This window comes from Platichthys flesus, chromosome 6 (assembly GCF_949316205.1).
Source record: "Platichthys flesus chromosome 6, fPlaFle2.1, whole genome shotgun sequence".
NCBI classification, from domain to species: domain Eukaryota; kingdom Metazoa; phylum Chordata; class Actinopteri; order Pleuronectiformes; family Pleuronectidae; genus Platichthys; species Platichthys flesus.
Window position 1 is genome coordinate 5473739 of NC_084950.1, and position 17596 is coordinate 5491334.

The 17596-nt window shown below is 41.1% G+C and overlaps 2 protein-coding genes across 3 annotated transcripts; one reads left to right on the forward strand and one right to left on the reverse strand.

The window, feature by feature from the left end:
* Positions 1-3949: 3949 nt before the first annotated feature.
* slc25a18 (solute carrier family 25 member 18) lies at positions 3950-12368 on the forward strand. Of its 2 annotated transcripts, none has more exons than XM_062389457.1 (10): positions 3950-4076; positions 5233-5633; positions 5885-6010; positions 7242-7297; positions 7548-7638; positions 8204-8319; positions 8549-8741; positions 9155-9309; positions 10078-10153; positions 10252-12368. In XM_062389457.1, the coding sequence occupies exons 2-10, from the start codon at positions 5614-5616 to the stop codon at positions 10391-10393; spliced, it is 975 nt and encodes a 324-aa protein (XP_062245441.1). In that variant the 5' UTR covers positions 3950-4076; positions 5233-5613; the 3' UTR covers positions 10394-12368. The 2 variants fall into 2 exon arrangements, with proteins under 2 accessions (XP_062245441.1, XP_062245442.1); XM_062389458.1 differs by having other exon boundaries at positions 5888-6010.
* atp6v1e1a (ATPase H+ transporting V1 subunit E1a) lies at positions 11354-16927 on the reverse strand. The gene is made up of 9 exons (XM_062389460.1): positions 16764-16927; positions 16308-16373; positions 15662-15771; positions 15018-15084; positions 14522-14611; positions 14369-14437; positions 14151-14245; positions 13896-13983; positions 11354-13324 (listed from the first exon to the last, which is right to left on the reverse strand). Exons 1-9 carry the CDS (start codon positions 16794-16796, stop codon positions 13262-13264), a joined length of 681 nt encoding a protein of 226 aa, XP_062245444.1. The 5' UTR covers positions 16797-16927; the 3' UTR covers positions 11354-13261.
* Between the last annotated feature and the right edge of the window lie 669 nt (positions 16928-17596).

Sequence of the window (17596 nt, forward strand, 5' to 3'; positions counted from 1 at the left end):
ACGTATTCAACCCATGCCCTCCTTTGTCCAACAATCCTAAATGCCCATACAGGCTCACTCAGCTGATCCATGTTGGCTCCCGCAGCATGTCAGGAACAGTTTGTGTTTTGTAAACATCCCTGGTGAGAGCTTAGGCCAACACACTACACAGGAGCGCCCCCTATCGCAATATGTGACAAGCGCATGCTAATCAGACTGCACTGTATTTCTCGTTACCAGTGGCCACTTCTCTCTGTGGTTGTTTGCACAGTTAAATTATCAATGTACATATGTTCTATTAAGTAATTATTTTTCTCTTAGGTAATTCAATATCCCACTTGGCACTTTTCTCACTCGCTCATGTATTTGGTGCAGAGTCTAAGAAAAGTAATCACCTGTAGTGTAAACACGAGGCCCTCATCGGCCTTCAGCAGCAGAACAAGTTTGACTCCCTTTCTCTTTATGAAACATGCCCTGTATAGCTCGAGTCAGCACAGTAACTTGTTGTATGCATTTAAATGATCACATTAACTCGAAAAATATCATTAAAAAAGTGAAACTGTGACGTTTGCCCTAAAGGTTGGCTATGATCTCATTACAAGTAAAAGGTTTTAATACCCCCAAAATTACAATATCAGATTTATAGGACATGAAATTAAAATGTTTGCCCTAAAGGTGGTGCAAGAGAAAAGGTCATGAATTCTCAATTATGTAGAGGGTTCTTTAATGAGGGCGTATATATTTGCTGTATTGTAAATAACATATACACATATAAACATGCATTCTGTGTACTGTAAACAATAGACAGTATCTCCTGAGTGCTAAACTGGCAGCAATTCAATTTTGGACCAAAGCTATTTCCATGGTGAGAGTTCCAATGAGACATCATTGCCTCATGGGTAAAAGTAGATTTTAATAAAGCAAAGAAAAACTGCTTTGTATAGAGTTCAAGGCTTTAAAAGACCAAGGTTAAAATAGATATCAGTGATATCTTCATAATTAGGATCCCAAGTAAAAAACTAAATGGTGAATACTTATAAGGTGTCCTTGTAAATTGTTGCCCCTGCAGGATTGAGACATGTGACCTGTGACCTTCAGAAGATTTGATAGATTAGAAGTGGTGCTAGAGGAAGGGTCACGGGGGTCACAAGAGGTTAAGTGGTTAAGTGAGATATTATGCTGTAGACCAAACTCTTGAAAAGAGCATCTGTTGCTAATCGGGCTACATACTGTGTAAACTGGTTTCAGTGGACAATTAAGTAATACGCTGGAGCTTGACACCCTTCTTAAAACATTAAAACAAGTTTATGTTAATAAAAATGAGCAATACAACAATTCAAATGAATAAATGACAATCAAAACAATTATAATGATAAGGGAGATTTAAGGACATATTCTAAATTCAACTGAAAATATAAAGTGATTAAAAGTAATAAAAATAGAGTTAGAAAATGTTTAAATGATACATAAAAAAATTATTAAATGATTGATTAATAAATGAGCTAATACTTGATCTAGATAAGCATTAAAAATATCCTCCTCCTGTGACATTATTCCTCTGTAATCATAACACATGCTCGTTATGAGCTAAATACCACTGGTGTCTTCACTTAAGGATGGAAACCTTCATCAATTCCAGGATTTTTAAACAAAACACATGATTATGCACAATGATATTATCTTACCACAAGAATAAGAATAAAGGAAAAAACAATGTCAGTTCTTATCATATTTGGATACTTGAATGCATTTCATCCTTCTTTGGTCGTCTCAGTGTTGCTTTGGAGTTTTGGGTTTTGATCTTTCTATCTTTGTTTTCGGCATTTATTCCTATTCCCATAACAGATTATAGAAATGTCACACATCTTTGTTGACTGACTTTTTCCAGACGTATCAGACTTCATAGGAAAACTCGATATCCTTCAAAAGGTGTGCGGAGCTTTTCTTGACAGCCACTGTCAGTGGGGCTGGGCCTCAGTGGACAGGCCTCACGCTGCTGTCAGTGTCGTGACAGCTCCGTCTGTAGGTCATCAGTCCCGGAGTGGGGATGTTGCTAGGTGACAGAGCAATCCAGTATGGCCTCTGAGTGACGACGAGCTTATTGGTCCAATTTAAAACTGAAAGGAAGTAAGTAAGCTGCGAGGGAATTCAGGGATTCGGGGAAGCGGTTAAGAGGGTTCTGCATCTTTAAATCCAAGCTTTTCTAAACCGTGTTTATATGCAACAGGGAGAAGAGTCCACGGTAAAATGTCATCATTGATTTATCAACTGCTAATATCTGTTTATTCTCATAAAAGGTCAGGGAGTGGATTTGATCATTGGCCACAATAACAAAGGCACCTTGTGTGGCATGTCCTGCTAACCCCGAAGACGAGCTGCCCATTGGACCATTAGTCTGAACTGTGGCGGTAAAAGGAGCAGTGGTTAACTCTTCCTCTGAGTTTAATTTGTGTCTCTCGTTGTGAAAGTTGCAGAATACATGCATATTTATTCATATGTACTCGAATACTGGTCAAAAGTACACATTTGTGTTCAATTATTCATACTAATCAATGAATGTAATTATAATCATGTACTAAATCAATATTTTCAATGCACAACTTTTATTTGCAGCAAATTTATTTTTACGTATAGGTAAAGTATCTGAATACTTACTCCTCATCTTCAGGAAACGTAAACAGGTTTTAGTTTCCTCTCGACTGTTTTTCTCCCAGGAGGTATTTTGACTTGTCACAGTAGACGAAAGCCCAGCTGTAATGGAATACAGCAATGGTGGCTGTATTCCACCAGGAGATCCAGTTCAGGTTTACTACAATCGAGCCATTGTTAATGTAACTGATTACACCTGCACATTTCCTGCTGTGGAAAGTCAGAACATCTCCTGTGCCACAAATGTGTCCTTATGGAATTAATACACATTGGACTCCTCATCAACATGTTTACAGTAAGTATTTATTTTGATCACTTTTTTCAGTTCTGGAGCCAAAGTTCACCTGCAACAATAAAACTGAAAATAAACTTCTTACTTGGGATATGTCAGTCTCTGAAGGTATTTAACAAGAAACCATAAACTTCATAATCGCGTGTACAAGCTGTTTCAATTTCATTCTTATAGAGCCAAAGTTTCATCCTCTATATTGGTTCAGTCTTCAGATACAAACATCTTTTAATTTTATAATCTAAGAAACATACATTTTTGTAACTATTGTAAAATAGGCCCTGACCCTTCGGCTTGTAGCTGCTGCCCGTCTTTACGAACGGTGCACTTTTGCAACCCATGTGATTGGCACACAGTGTTGCAGCGGTTTGGCAACAAGCAGTTTTCTTTTTTTCACCTCATTTCCCAACAGTGAACGACGTGACCTATTAGAAAAATGTCATCTTCAATTACAGATTTCCACTGCTGACGAGTGACATTATCACCGATCACTCATTTTCCATTACCAGGGAATCAATACATCAGTCAATGCTCATGAAAACATGGTTAAGGGGCATCGAGTGGTTGCTGTGGTGGCGATCACATGCTCTTATTGTTGATGTCCTTACATAACTTTCTCTTCCTTTACATGTCTTCTTTTAAATGCTATATAACTGTAAAAATCTCCCAAACGGAGAAGATTAAACTGGTTTTATCGCTGTTAACTCAGTAGTAAATGTAAATCTTTGATCCTGGCATTCAGTGCACCCTGAGGTGTTATGTAATATCAGGGGCTGTTGAGCAGAAAGCTAATTACAAATGGACACCCTCTCTTCTTTGATTCTGTTCCTCTCATCTGTATCTTCTCAGAAACTTATAAGTGTGTGTCCCCACTCTGCCGTGTTGTGTCTCGCATGTGTTGTGGCAGCAGCTCCACAGGCATGAGTTTATGTCAAGTTGTGTTAGTGCAGAGCTGTGTTGCTGTGGCTGTGTCACACAGGGGAGTCACCACGAGAGGGAGGGACTTAGGCAGTGGGACAATGCTGGTGTTTGTGCAACGGCCCCTGAGTGGCGGCCGGCTCTCTCATACTGCTCTCGCCTGACTACCGCTGCCGCACGCATTGTTGCAGTGAAAGGGAAGTGGACAGCCGGATCCTGCCTGTGGGATGCACCGACAGAGGTAAGACCCCCCTCGCTCCCCACTGCTATGTCTGTGTGATGGGAGAGAACGAGAACTGTGTGAGCCGGGCGTACCAGTGCAGTTTGAGGGGAATTAGAGGACTGGGAGCTGGAGGCTGGCTTGGGCCGAGGCACCGTTGTCTGTGTTTTTGGCAGGGTCACCACCGTGCGTGAATGGAGCCGAGCCCTGAAAGAAAGTTTCACAGAAAGAGGCTCAGTGAAAGGCATGTGTAGAATGTGACGGGGCTCGAGCAGCGAAAAGACGAGAGTTTGAAAAAGGGGGGACATGAACAGAAATAATATTTGGAGATGCAAAGTTGGACTGGTGATGGAAACGGACGTCCAGCAGGATGAGCAGAGACAAAAACTGATTGTGTCCGGAACTCTCACCACCATAGAAGACGGGTGAGGATAGAGGGAAGATTTACAGTGGTAAAAATAGAGGCAGAATGGACGTGGAGGGATAAAGAGAGAGATTAATTAGGGAGCTGAGGAAAAGGGGGGGGAGTCAGGAAGGGAAAAGGCAGAAAAAGAATGATAGAAAGAGAAAACTCAGTACAGGAACGCAGACCCTACACAGGGCCTCTTGTATTACCTGTGATTCATGCTTCTTAGGCTGCACAACCGACTATTGTACTCCCTGAAAGAAAGAAGACAGGAAAAAAAAAAACTTGTCAAACACATTTACCAACTTCCATTCAAATCCTCTTTTCAGTCCTGGAGATCAAATGCATTCAAGAGAACCAGAGTAAGCCTCATTTTCAGTGGTGCCCTCCTACCTAGATCAAATCCCTTTTAGCTGGCAGATTAGAGAGACTCAAGATGTTCAGTCTCAGTATGGTACTCCTGGGATATACCTCTATTCATATTTATGAATGACTAAATCTTGTTTTTTTTAAAGCTTGTGATGGTCAATGTGAGATGAATCATTTCTCCATCACAATCATGCCCTGCTACTCTCTTATAAAGCCATCACAAATGTCTATTCAACAGGGCGTTAACTGAGAAAACAGAGTGGTAGTGAACAGAAAATCAGTTCAATAGATAGATAGACAGACAGATTTTAGCCTCCAGTAGCGAACAAAATAATAATAATGAATAATAGACTCATTAGAAGTATTTAATCCACATTAACCTTGAGTGTTTTGTTCTCCCAGGCAGTGGTGGAGAAAGATTTGATGTCGGTGTGAGGTACAACAGAGAAGGAAGCCCGGCCAGAAAACACACATGCAACAGTAGTGGGTTTTTGGACACAACAGGAAAGAGGGCGTCCACCCCTGCCGCACCAGGGAGGAGGAAGGAGAAGGCGGTCCACCACTGTCACATCAAGAGAAGCAGAGAGCTGCATTTGTGGCACGGGTAGGCAGGTGAGCGAGGTCGAGAGGCTGCAGGGACAACTTTGTGCGGAAGTGCGGGAGGGCCAAGGGAAAGCAGGAGGAAGGAGAGGAAGAGGAAGAGGAGGAGAAGTCGGTACTCGAGGAGGAGTAATAGGAGGAGAGGAGTAGTGGACCAGGGCCTGGAGCCCAAACACAAGCAGGATGGCGGAGAAGAAAGTTAGGTGAGTAATTTTATCTTGTCTACTTTACTAAATAAAGATATCTTCATGAAATGGAAGCATCATCTTGGTTTAATGTTGGTGTCTGACAGTATTTGCATGTGTGTGTGTGTGTGTGTGTGTCTGTCTGTTTCTGTCTGCTCTATTTGCATGGTTGTCCATGAACGGATGTGTCGTTTGCATGGCTTGTGTATCGATGTTCATACGTGTGAATGGGTTTGTGCATGCGTGTGTCTGTGTTGATCCCCTTGCAGCAGCCTCCCAGCTAAGCTGATTAATGGGGGCGTGGCGGGCCTGGTTGGTGTGACATGTGTGTTTCCTATTGACCTGGCCAAGACCCGGCTCCAGAACCAGCAGGGCGTTCAAGTCTACAAAGGAATGTGAGTAGGGCTCCCCCGGCCCCAGTTAACCCACTATATTTGATGTTGGAGAAAAGTGTAAACAAAGATAAGAATTTCACATTGCTGCAATATTTTTGTCTCAGTATCACCGAGTGATACTTTAAAATTTGTTTTTACTTCTCTAAAATGCCTCATATAATCATATATATCCTCAAAGTGAGTGCAGGGCTCCTGATGAGCATTATTCTCTACATCTGAAACTGTAAAACCTTCGATCTTGAAGGTGGTCAATGCTTTCTCGTGTGCTCTCTAGTAAACACTGCTCCAGTTTGAGTTTCCCACAACACAATATGGTTCAGATTACCACGTCCCACATACTTTTGCAATGAATCTTTCAGGGTGAGGCAACTCTTTTTCTCTAAGTATCACTGAATGACACATTTGTCAATATTTATAACTGCAAAAAAAAGTCTCAAAAAGGCCTTTAAAATAATAGTTTGAGTCGTTGCAAGACTGCTGATGGGTATTTTTTCTACATGCAAATATGTGCAAAGGTAATGTAAAAGTCCGAAACCAGTTCAGACTATCGGCATCTTCCTGCTGGTATAAATGGTTTCACATGTGCTTTCTGGTTAACAGAGCTCTAATTTGAGCTCCCCACAACACAAAATGACTCAGATCACCACATCTCACATAGTTATCCAAGGAATCCTAGAGGCTGACGCATGTGAACACTCTTCCCATATTTGGTGCAGAGTTTAGAGGGGATGTGCTGAACTCAAACATGGGAGCACATCAGGGGAATGAGCTCTGCTTGCTGAGGTCGTGATTTGTTGTACTGTTGTACAAACAAGTAATAGATGGCAGGAAAAGGGCAGATTCGGTGTCCTCAAAAGACCCTGACCCTGAGTTTCTGGTTGCACAAATCTGGACAGCATCAATACGACTGGCTGGCTGGGTGTGGCCATCCTGTTGTCAGCAGACTGCGGTTTTCCACTGTGAGTCAGACATGGAAAAGAAGGAGGATAAAACATTCTCCTCTAGGCCAGATTATATAAACATGGGGCTTGATTCTTTTTTCCCCCTTTTGCAAAGAAAAAGTTCTTTGACAACACTGGTCCAGTTTGTTGTTGGGACAGGATTCAGGGTCATGGTGTAGTTGTTTTAAGGCCAAGATGAGGGTGATGATGAAGGATAATATTTCTGATTTGACAGTAGATTAAATGGTGACAGATTTGATAGCTGTTTTATTTCCCTTTTGTCTCTAAAGGCTGGATTGTCTGGCGAAGACGGTTCGTGCAGAGGGATACTTCGGGTGCTACAGAGGTATTCTTCACGTTTCTAATCCCCGTCACAAACAACACCACGGCTGTGCTTTACTATTGAGCTTAATCTGGCCTCCTACGCTGTTGTTTCCCATGTGAGCCCTAAATCTCTCTATCATAATAACCGCTGTGGGCTGCCGTTAGCCCACAGCGGCTAGCCATAAGCTGCTGTGAAGGTTTTGTTCTATTTGTGAGTCCTGTAGCGGAAACGGTTGTGTGTCACTGTCTTCAGCGTGTTGTGTCTCTTCCAGGTGCGGCCGTGAACCTCACGCTCGTCACGCCGGAGAAAGCCATCAAGCTGGCTGCTAATGACATCTTCAGGCAGAAGCTCTCCAAGGACGGGTAACGTACCGGCACCAATACAACTGATGCATCACCTGATCGATGTACATGGAAATAACCACAAACTACAGAATCAATAGATCTACCTGCTCTGCCAAAACATACTTCATGATAAACAAAAAAAAAAATGAGATATTGGAAAATTAAATTTGAAGATTTTTTGGTTTTAGAGACCTTTATTGTTTTTTTCATTGAGCCCCAACGACATGAGATGTCTCTAAAATGCAGTAAGTCTAATTACATTTTTTTTCATTATTTTAGCTATGTATGAATTAAGAATTAATCAATGAATGTTGCTGCTGCATCTGAATTTAATTTGTGCCACAATATACCAGTGAGCAGATGCCTTGACCTAGTTTTTAATAACTAAAATAACTTATTATTATATATTCGCTGTATATACCATTACTAAATATGAAACACTATTACTCTAGTCATATTTCTACAGAGAAAATAGGTAAATGTTAAACTACTTCAATAAAATAGGAATCAATAAACAGTGTTTTAATGTCTTTCCCTTGTTCACTCTGTGTTTCTATCACTGACTCTGACTCTGTGTCTGCAGGCATTTGCCCCTGTGGGGGGAGGTGCTGGCCGGGTGTGGGGCTGGGACCTGTCAGGTGGTCGTCACCACCCCGATGGAGATGCTGAAGATCCAGCTGCAGGACGCAGGACGAATCTGTGAGTTGCTCACTTCGGTCGTCTCGTAACTCAGGATTATGCAAAAGCTACTCATGTGATTTCCATTTTGTAAAGTGGTGGGTCATGAGTCGTGACACAAGGAAGAAGCCATTGAATTAGGAACTGATCCAGATAAATGGGCAGATCCAGGATATCAGGCGAGGGGGAGCGATGGGCGGCATCAGTCTGCATGTGTTTGCTAACCTGGGACACTGTATTTATTCACCAGCTCCACAAAGGCCTGTGCCAACCGCAGCTCAGGCTGCTGCTGCCCCCGGTCCAGCTCCGTCGTTGGCGGCCCCCCCGACGCAGGCCCGGCCGCCGCCTCCTCACCGACCCTCGGCCACCAGCATCACTGTGGAGCTGCTGAAGACTCGTGGCCTGGCTGGACTGTACAGAGGAGCAGGGGCCACGTTAACGAGGTCAGACACACGGGACATAACCACACACTCTCACCTACTTACTCACAATACTTTTTAATTATACATGTGCATATCTATTTACCATCTGACAACTAAAGCAAAGAGCCAGACTAAGAGTTTGTCATTTTCCATAAACAACACATCCAGACAAACTATGTATTGACATATGTTGAAAAAGGCCCAGTGACTGTCTGTTCCTTTATTCAACTCTATTATTGTTGCTTTGATGATTGTTGATGTAAATTGCATAACTCATTCTATGTTGGTTACATTTCCTCAGCCAGTCAACACGATCAATAGATTCCTGCTTTTATGTCTGGTTACTGTGCTGCAGCTGAAGGGAGCTGTGTCTCTCAGTGTCTCTCCATCCCATCTCAATTAAACTAACCAGTGTTATAAACCGTACTCTTCAGGGATGTCCCCTTCTCGATGATCTACTTCCCTCTATTCGCCAACCTTAATGCTCTGGGCCGAGCTGACGTGCAGGCCAAGGCACCGTTCTGGCAGTCCTTCTTGGCTGGCTGCTCCGCGGGCTCAGTGGCAGCTGTGGCCGTAACGCCACTGGATGGTGAGTGGGGAGAAGACCTTGGAAATGTGTATAAAGCATATTCTCCTCTAGAATAAAAGCCAGCATATGCATATATTCAATGTTACAATTTCAGTTTGGTATGCTCCAGAAAAATCACTCAATCAAACTTCCCTTGACTGATAACTTCACAGCCTCTAGTATGACTGGTGTCTTATTGTTACTTATGTTAGTCAACTCAAGATTCTCATTTATATCTCCTTTAGTAATAGATAATCTAAAGTTTTACTCTATCATTATTTTGTGTAAAAATGCTATACGGATCAATTGTTACACAATTTGGACAATCAGTAAAATTCAGGACTCAGTCATTACATGTATTTACTGTTGTTTTCACAGTAATAAAGACTCGTCTGCAGACCTTGCAAAAAGCATGTGTATGACTAACTTGAAGTGCACATGCATTTAATATTAATATTTTTCTGCCAAATCTTATTTTGTGGAAAAGAAATTTTTGTGGTTGAAAGTGGAAACTTTAACATTAATGCTGACACACTTTCCCTTCATAGTTATTTTTTTTTTTATCCCCTTAAAATAAAAAGATCACATTTTTCTTATAGATCTGTTTCATATTTGTTGCATGATCAGCAAAGTCCAATGTGGTGGATGTGTCACCAAAGTAACGACTTTACTGCCTTTTTATCATTATCCTGTGATTTTGTGGCTAAAGTGGCTGTTGTTTGCTTTAATAAGAAATCATCATTCACTTCATGCAATGGCAGTGCAACCTTCTTTTCCTTACCCTCACAGTAATAAAGACTCGTCTGCAGACCTTGCGAAAAGGTGAAGGGGAGGATACCTACAAAGGAATTGTTGACTGCACAAGGTACGACCATATGCTACAGTTAGAGATTTGTTTCAGTGAAATTCTCAAGCCTAAAGGCCCGAGTGACAATAACTCAACGTCTCTGTGAACGTTTGCAGGCGCATCCTGAGACGAGAGGGCCCGGGAGCTTTCCTGAAGGGAGCAGCGTGTCGTGCACTGGTCATCGCTCCTCTCTTTGGCATTGCACAGGGGGTCTACTTTCTCGGGGTAGGGGAGGCGGTGCTGGGTTGGATGGAATAGCGGTGCTTTGGCATCGTTGGTGGCAATTGTGTCGTCTCGGTTCAACTGATTCGCTGGTTTAATCTGCAGTGAATGCATGATGACACAACCGAGTGACCGGTGTACAAACAGAGAGCCGGAGAGGATCAATCTGCTGGTCTGAGATATGAAGATGCTCTAATTACTAATATGTGGACCAGCTCGTTCACGTTAATCACGTTTCCCTGGGTTTGTCATGCTGTCAGCAGGGTCCTGTGGGAAACACAGGGTTCTGGGTCTGTGTGACTAATCTGAGGATCTGTGTCCCACGTTGACGAGTTTATACCAGCGTGCTCGCTGCAATATGTCTAAGGCTCTTCCTTTTACCTTGGAGAGATGATTCTAGATGGATGGATACTTTATTAATCCTGTGGGAAATTTCTCTAGTTGTGCATCCTTACGGAGGTTTTTGACATTTTTATTTTTTTATGTTGGCGGTGGTTATACATACAGCAAACATGTTGCCAAGGCTTTTATTTTGGAGGAATTTCTACATTCAATAACACATCTATAAAACTTTGTTTACGCTCAGGATCATAAGGACACAAATGACTCCAATGAAATCATTAAAACTGATATAAGCTATTGAGCTTGTTTGCATATTTGTACTTGATGCACATTGGTGCCTACATACAAGTAAATATGACGATATCGTCCATATCAACCAAAGGCAAATGGTTCAGTATATGGAAGATACAAATAAAGTTATGTGTAAACAGAAAAAATGAAATTGAAATAATGTTTGGTAGTTATAACAAGTGGAAAATAATATTAATGTATTTTAAATATTTTTGTTCTCGAAGGTCCTGAGTGCAAGTTTGAGATCAAAATACATTTATTATAAAGGCAGTATTTATTTAAAAAGAATAAAAACTATATATACAAATTATTAAAAAGGAGCAAAAAGATCAGGACTGATTTACTCGAAGTGGAAACAATAGGTTTTTATTTTTTTTAAAGGGATGCACAAAAGGTCAAGAAAGAGCTGCTGCATGTTGCTTGTTTGAGGCTGCTAAATAAAATGCCAATTTGACCACCTGTGGTCGTGATGACAAAGTGTTCATGTAAGTGACAAATTCCCCTTTAATCTTAAATGCAGAAAAAGCTATGATTGCCTAAATTTGACCTCAGAAGTCGAGCCGGGTATTTGGCTGCAACCTCAAACGCTGGTGATGTCGACTTCGATTTCGACTTTGACGCGTTTCTCTGAAAAAAGGAGCTTGATCTCGTTTGGCCAAGCCTGTTACGCATTACTCCCACTCCATCCGTGAGGTCCCGGTTGTAATCTCAGATTCCCTCACTGGATTGGTAGGGTGCTGCCTGCCAGGGTCTTTAAGGTCACTTGTTAATCTGACGGTAATGCTTTAATCCCTGTATTAGTGTACAATATACTCTAACACACAGATCACTTCCTGCCTAAAGGCCACAGGTTAGACTGCCGGGCCACTGTCTCGTAGCCTTCACTTGCTCTTCTTCACATCTTATTGGGGCTCAGATAAAACCTGCAAGAAGCCTAGGCCTGTATTTACTGCTTAGCTACACATAAAAACATTTAAATTGCTTCAAATGATGTGCGCACATTAACTTAACAAAAAAAAATGCAATTAAAGCCTTATCATTCCTGATAGATTTCAAAGCATCAGAACTGTAATTCTTAAATGACTTCAGTTGGATCGGTGGTGTTGAAATATTGTTTTCATACTTGAGTCCAGTTTAGCGAGGACACCGTACTTGTTAGGCTCATGGAGGGAGTATGGCAGCTTGTCTTGCCAACTGTTTGCCATTACTTAAGTCCACTGGGTGGCACTAAAAGCTGTTTTTTTACATTTTTAATGAAGGACACGTTTCGATGTGGCTAGTGCACCTAGGCTACTACATTTCCCTCATTGTAGAGTGAACATAGCCTGAGTAAACTGTTTGTTTACAAGCTGTAAATAAAATATCTCATACATGCTGGGTTCTATGTGTAACATGACTTTATTTCTTTGATGTTTTTTTTGCGCTCCACAACACTTGAATCCCGTCTGTGTCCAAACGCCACAGGTTGTATAAAAAGATGGACGACGTGTGTCCACTCACACAAACATGAAGACAATATATTTCCCCCCTTGCAAATCCCGGACATAAACTGTATACAAGGATGGATGACGCGTCTCCACTTCCTCCCATTGTGCAAAACAAAAAAAGGTCAAAATATCTCAAATACAGGAGATGGCAATCATGTTCAACATGTTTTTATACCATCAAATAACTAATTGATACGAACTTAACGCAAAAATGAACACTTGGACAAACAGTCAGTGTGAAACTACCTAAAATGACAGAAACTATATTTGAAAGGAAATAGAAAGTAATTGAACATGTGACCTTCTAGTTAATTCCATGTCCCATCCACCTACATGGAAGAGGTGGAGTTTATGACCTATAGTGTCACCAGCCAACAGGAGGCGATCAAGATGGTTTGGCTTCACTTAATATTTGGGCCTATGCTACACACGTAGATGCGCACACACACACACACTAAGTCAAAGTATTTCAGATACTGTTTGATCTACAGATAATGTAGAGTAAGTCTAAGGGAGGACCACGTGTGTCTCTTCTGACATAAACATGTAGATTTTATCAATTTAATAACTTAGAAAGAGCAAAAGTTTACCCCAAACAACAAAGGGAATATATATATTTTCAAAGCCATTGCAAGCAGTCCGTTAGACGACTCATAAGTAATATAGAAGCATCCTGTTAAGTAAACCTGGCTTTTCTTTGACCCTGGTGACCGGCAGGTGGTTGTGCTGTGGTCACCTTAAATATTCCATCTGTGTCCGCACCGCTCCCTCTTCAAATCCAATGCTAATCTGTGAACTTGCGGTTGGGGTTGGCGCCAAACAAGTTCATTCTGACTTCAGGCATCATCTGTCAGAGGTAACGTCGGGATACAAGTTAGAATCACTCACGCAACAAAGTAGAAGGAAGAAACCTGAGTAAAGTGATGAAGTGAATAAGCTTCAATAATTCTCTTATTTATTTATAGACAGATAAGGTTCACTAATATTAATTTACAAACTGTGGTGGGATCTTGAAAAGTACATTAACTTACTGTACTTTCAAATACATGCATGTATCTGCATTTTACTTTTCTCTTTTACTCTACTATATTTATCTGCAAATATATGTACTTTACACTCTACAGTCAGCAAAGTTAACAATGTAGTATATGGTAGTATTAGGGAAGAGACTTGGCAAGTACTTTTAGTTTAAGTATGTAATATGCAAGTATATTTAAAGACAAAAATACTATTTCAACTCAAACAAAAGGCTTCACTACTTCCTCCACCACTCTCCCTCTTTTCCATGATACATTTCACTTGGAAACCCAGTGGGCTGTGCTGCCCTCTACAGGCGAGCAGCAAGAACTACTTTTAGTATGTCATTAAGACCAGAAACGATGATTTGTATTTTTGATATTTAGTAAAAGTTACTCTACCTGATGAGCCATAAGCTCTAGCCTGCTCTCCAAAGTGTTGGCAACCTTGATCTTCCCATTATCATTATACACTTCTACTCCTCCACAGCTGAAAAAAAACAAGAGCAGGGACTTAATACAAACATGAGAGATGGGGTACAGGTTTTCTTCACCTATTTCAATCATAGTCACCATATAAAAATAGAGTAATCAGAAAATATACTTAAAACATTGAAACAGTAATTAGTAATGTTACAGAACATTCAATCATCTTACATTCCTGATGAAAGAAAACGTTCCTGGTCGATTCTGACGGCAATGTTTTTCTTCACTGCCTCTTTGTAGATGGGTATGGTCTTAATCACTGCAGCCTATCATGTAATGAACCAGAAAAACACAAAGCTATCGACTGTCATCGGCAAAGCTATGGTGATGCTCTGCGATCTCCGAAAAAAAACTGTTTCACTAATCCCAAAATTACACATCAACCTCACCTTAACGATTTCTACATCCTGCTGCCGACAGCGAATGGTGACCTTTGGCTCCAGCAGCTGATAGAATCCCTGAGAGAGAAAACGCAAAAGCTGAGGAAAGCAACAGCTGGATAGGAGAGGGTGCCTGGTGCCACAGCAGCTGGGACAAGTTACCTGCAGTATGAGGCCCTCCAGCAGGGTGCAGTACGCCACAGGGTCCTTGGCGATCTCTCTAAGTCTCTGACGAGCCTCGTTCAGCAAATCCTGAGACAGCATCACAGACAGACAAGTGTCGGCAGGTTTATGGATTAATTGTGATCATTTTAATAGATAATCATGCTGCTTATTGACACTCTAGAGTGATAGAGTGTGATAAGACACATTTATGAAGTAAGGTACAAGTGAAAGAAAGTTAAGCTAATACAATAAAGGGCAGTTGTGTAAAGGTAAACGTTAGGATCTTAGGACCATAAATTAAAATCCATTAATTCCATCATAGTGGGGAAGGAGACCAAACTGAAATGTAGATTAAATTCAGGAGTCAAATGGGACCTAACATAAGCGCACATATACACTAGTGGCCTGCGTTAATAAACACACAATCCTATCTCATGAATACAACCGTGTCATGCATGTAAATGTTGTACGACAGGAGGAGCTGATCTCTAACCACGATCAAGTCGTCTCGGGCCTTCAGCACCTTCAGCCTCCCCTGGTTCAGCAGGTTGGACATCTGGCTGTGAGAGTGGGAGCAATATAGACAGTGAGGAAATTGGCTGCACTGGTTCCAGTACATTTTTACACTAGATCTAAAAGGAATTTAAAAGACAACCAGGACAGTGGAAAAACCTGGTGTGATTCATTTCATAACCCCTTTTTTACATTTTCTTTTACTATGTTTAATGAGAAATAAATAATTTAGGTCATCAGAGCATGTCCTCTTCTCGCTAGCATGTCTACTATAAGAACCAGACCTTCATGTGTAGGACAGTTTGGCCTTGGTGGAGGTTTGAGCTCTTGTACTTTTCTAATCACCTCTGCCAAGGAGGTGATGTTTTTGCTCAACAGTTGGTTTGTTTTTAGCAGGATTACACAAAAACCAACCAGATGGATTACTACCAAACATGGGGCAAGAAGGAAACCATAAAATATTGGCGTGGATGCAGGAAAAGAGAGAGGTCCAGGAACGTGTCTCTTTCTGTCTCATTCTTTATCATTGCGAGATAGGACTTCATGGGACATTCACAAATTTCCCAGGGACCAATTCAGGGATCTTGACAGAAAAACAACCAGTGTGTGCAGCTAGGAACTCACATTTTCTTCTGCTGTTCAATCTGCTTGTCCTTCTTCTCGTAGTGCCCCATGATCTTCACCCGCTGAGTCTGAATCAGACGACCTTTCTCGATGTTGTACTCCTCCTCCGCCTGTTAACACATCAGCTGGAGTCACTGCAGTGAATGAAGCCAACAGCAATGTGACGGACAGACAGACAGACAGACAGAAGGACAGAGAGGCAGACAGACATACAAGCGGGCAGACAGGTACAGATAGACATATACATACAGACACAGAAAGACAGATAAAAACAAAAGGTAGACACAAACCATCAGACAGAAACATTGACAGACAGACAGATAGAAACATACATACAGACAGACAGACAGACAGAAAGTTAGACACAGACAGACAGACAGGCAGACAGATAGACACATATATACAGACAGACAGACAGAAAGTTAGACACAGACAGACAGAGACATACAGAAAGTTAGACACAGACAGACAGAGACATACAGACAGAGAGAAAGATAGACACAGACAGACAGAGACATACAGAAAGTTAGACACAGACAGACAGAGACATACATACAGACAGAAAGATAGACACAGACAGACAGACAGACAGACAGAAAGATAGACACAGACACAGACACAGACACAGACAGACAGACTTCATTACCTTGCCATGAATTTCCTCAACTGATTCAATGGCCTCCTGTTCAATAAAGCCCATCATGTGTTTGATCTGCGACAAGAGACACAAATTCAGTGTTTATACCGTCAAGTCCGTGTTTTATATACAAGTACAAATTATTCATAACGCATATATATATATATTTATATACATAACATCTTATTTAGCTTTTCAAGTGGTTTAATCAGGACACCGGAAACCTGAAGCCTTCAGCAGTAACTTAATTTAATTTTCAAAGTGAAGTGTAACACAACAGTTCAGTTAACGAAGTGAGTTATGAGATGTTACAGTTGTTTCTTTACAACATTAAACAGCCTGAAGAAACCTCGTGGTTCGGGAGGTTTTTAGCTTCGTAGCTAACAAGATGACATGTTTACTGACGTTCACATCCTGGTGGTTTTAACTTCACTTTCACGTGTCGAGTGTTTTCTTCCACTTCACCTGTTTCTGCACGTCAGCGTCGGTCAGTGCCATGTCTGCTGTTTCAAGTCTGTGATTGTGTAGAGTTAGTAAACACAAACAGTGACAGTTGTCCACCGCTCGAGCAGAACTTCAGAAAACAGCTGGAAGTCACTTCAGCTCCTGGCGGGTTCACATGGAGTGACGTATTTCAGAGGTAACGCAACTTCCTGTTGTGGCTTTTGAAGATAAGACACGACTTCAACACATCCGGTTCTTTGTTTCTGTGTGAGATGAGGTAAATATAACAACAAGCTAAATGCCAGTGAAATTATTAGTATTCCATTACTCTAAAATATGTGATAATTAAGAGAAAACTCCTGAGACCTGTACCACAGCCCGCCACTAGGGGGGGATCCAGGTGATTTGGCTTCACTTTTTCTTCAGCTGTCATCCATCTTTATATTCATCATATGATTGATTGATTGATTTTAATTTATGGAATAGCAGACAATGAGACTAAAAATACTTATTTTCCAACATGTTGCCAAGATGTCAAGACAAACAAGATCTAATTTTAAAACAAAATAATAGGAACCATTAAATCCTGCAAGAGAAAAATAAAACCACATCGAAAATAGCCCTATAATATAATATAAATAGCCCTATAACAACCTATTTGATGCAACATCTACATTTGGAGCTAACATGGATGTAATTATTTTAATGAAGTACCTTTTTCTAAGTCACATGCACAGGAGCTGGAAAGCATTTGCACACTTAACAGAAGAATTATGTCCATGTCACCTTCTGGGCATTGATATTTGTCCCAAATGTTACTTCCTGGAAAGGCAAGTTTTGGGGTTGCAAGTAAA

What these genes read in the sequence shown, in the direction of transcription:
- atp6v1e1a (XM_062389460.1), bottom strand. Translation starts at nt 16,796, where the DNA reads ATGGCACTGACCGACGCTGACGTGCAGAAACAG. An exon ending in ATTGAACAGCAGAAGAAAAT is followed by an intron (nt 15,085 to 15,661) that starts GTGAGTTCCTAG and finishes CCACTCTCACAG; the next exon opens with CCAGATGTCCAACCTGCTGA. An exon ending in TGGAGGGCCTCATACTGCAG is followed by an intron (nt 14,438 to 14,521) that starts GTAACTTGTCCC and finishes TTTCTCTCTCAG; the next exon opens with GGATTCTATCAGCTGCTGGA.
- slc25a18 (XM_062389457.1), top strand. Translation starts at nt 5,614, where the DNA reads ATGGCGGAGAAGAAAGTTAG. An exon ending in ATGGCGGAGAAGAAAGTTAG is followed by an intron (nt 5,634 to 5,884) that starts GTGAGTAATTTT and finishes ATCCCCTTGCAG; the next exon opens with CAGCCTCCCAGCTAAGCTGA. An exon ending in ATACTTCGGGTGCTACAGAG is followed by an intron (nt 7,298 to 7,547) that starts GTATTCTTCACG and finishes TGTCTCTTCCAG; the next exon opens with GTGCGGCCGTGAACCTCACG.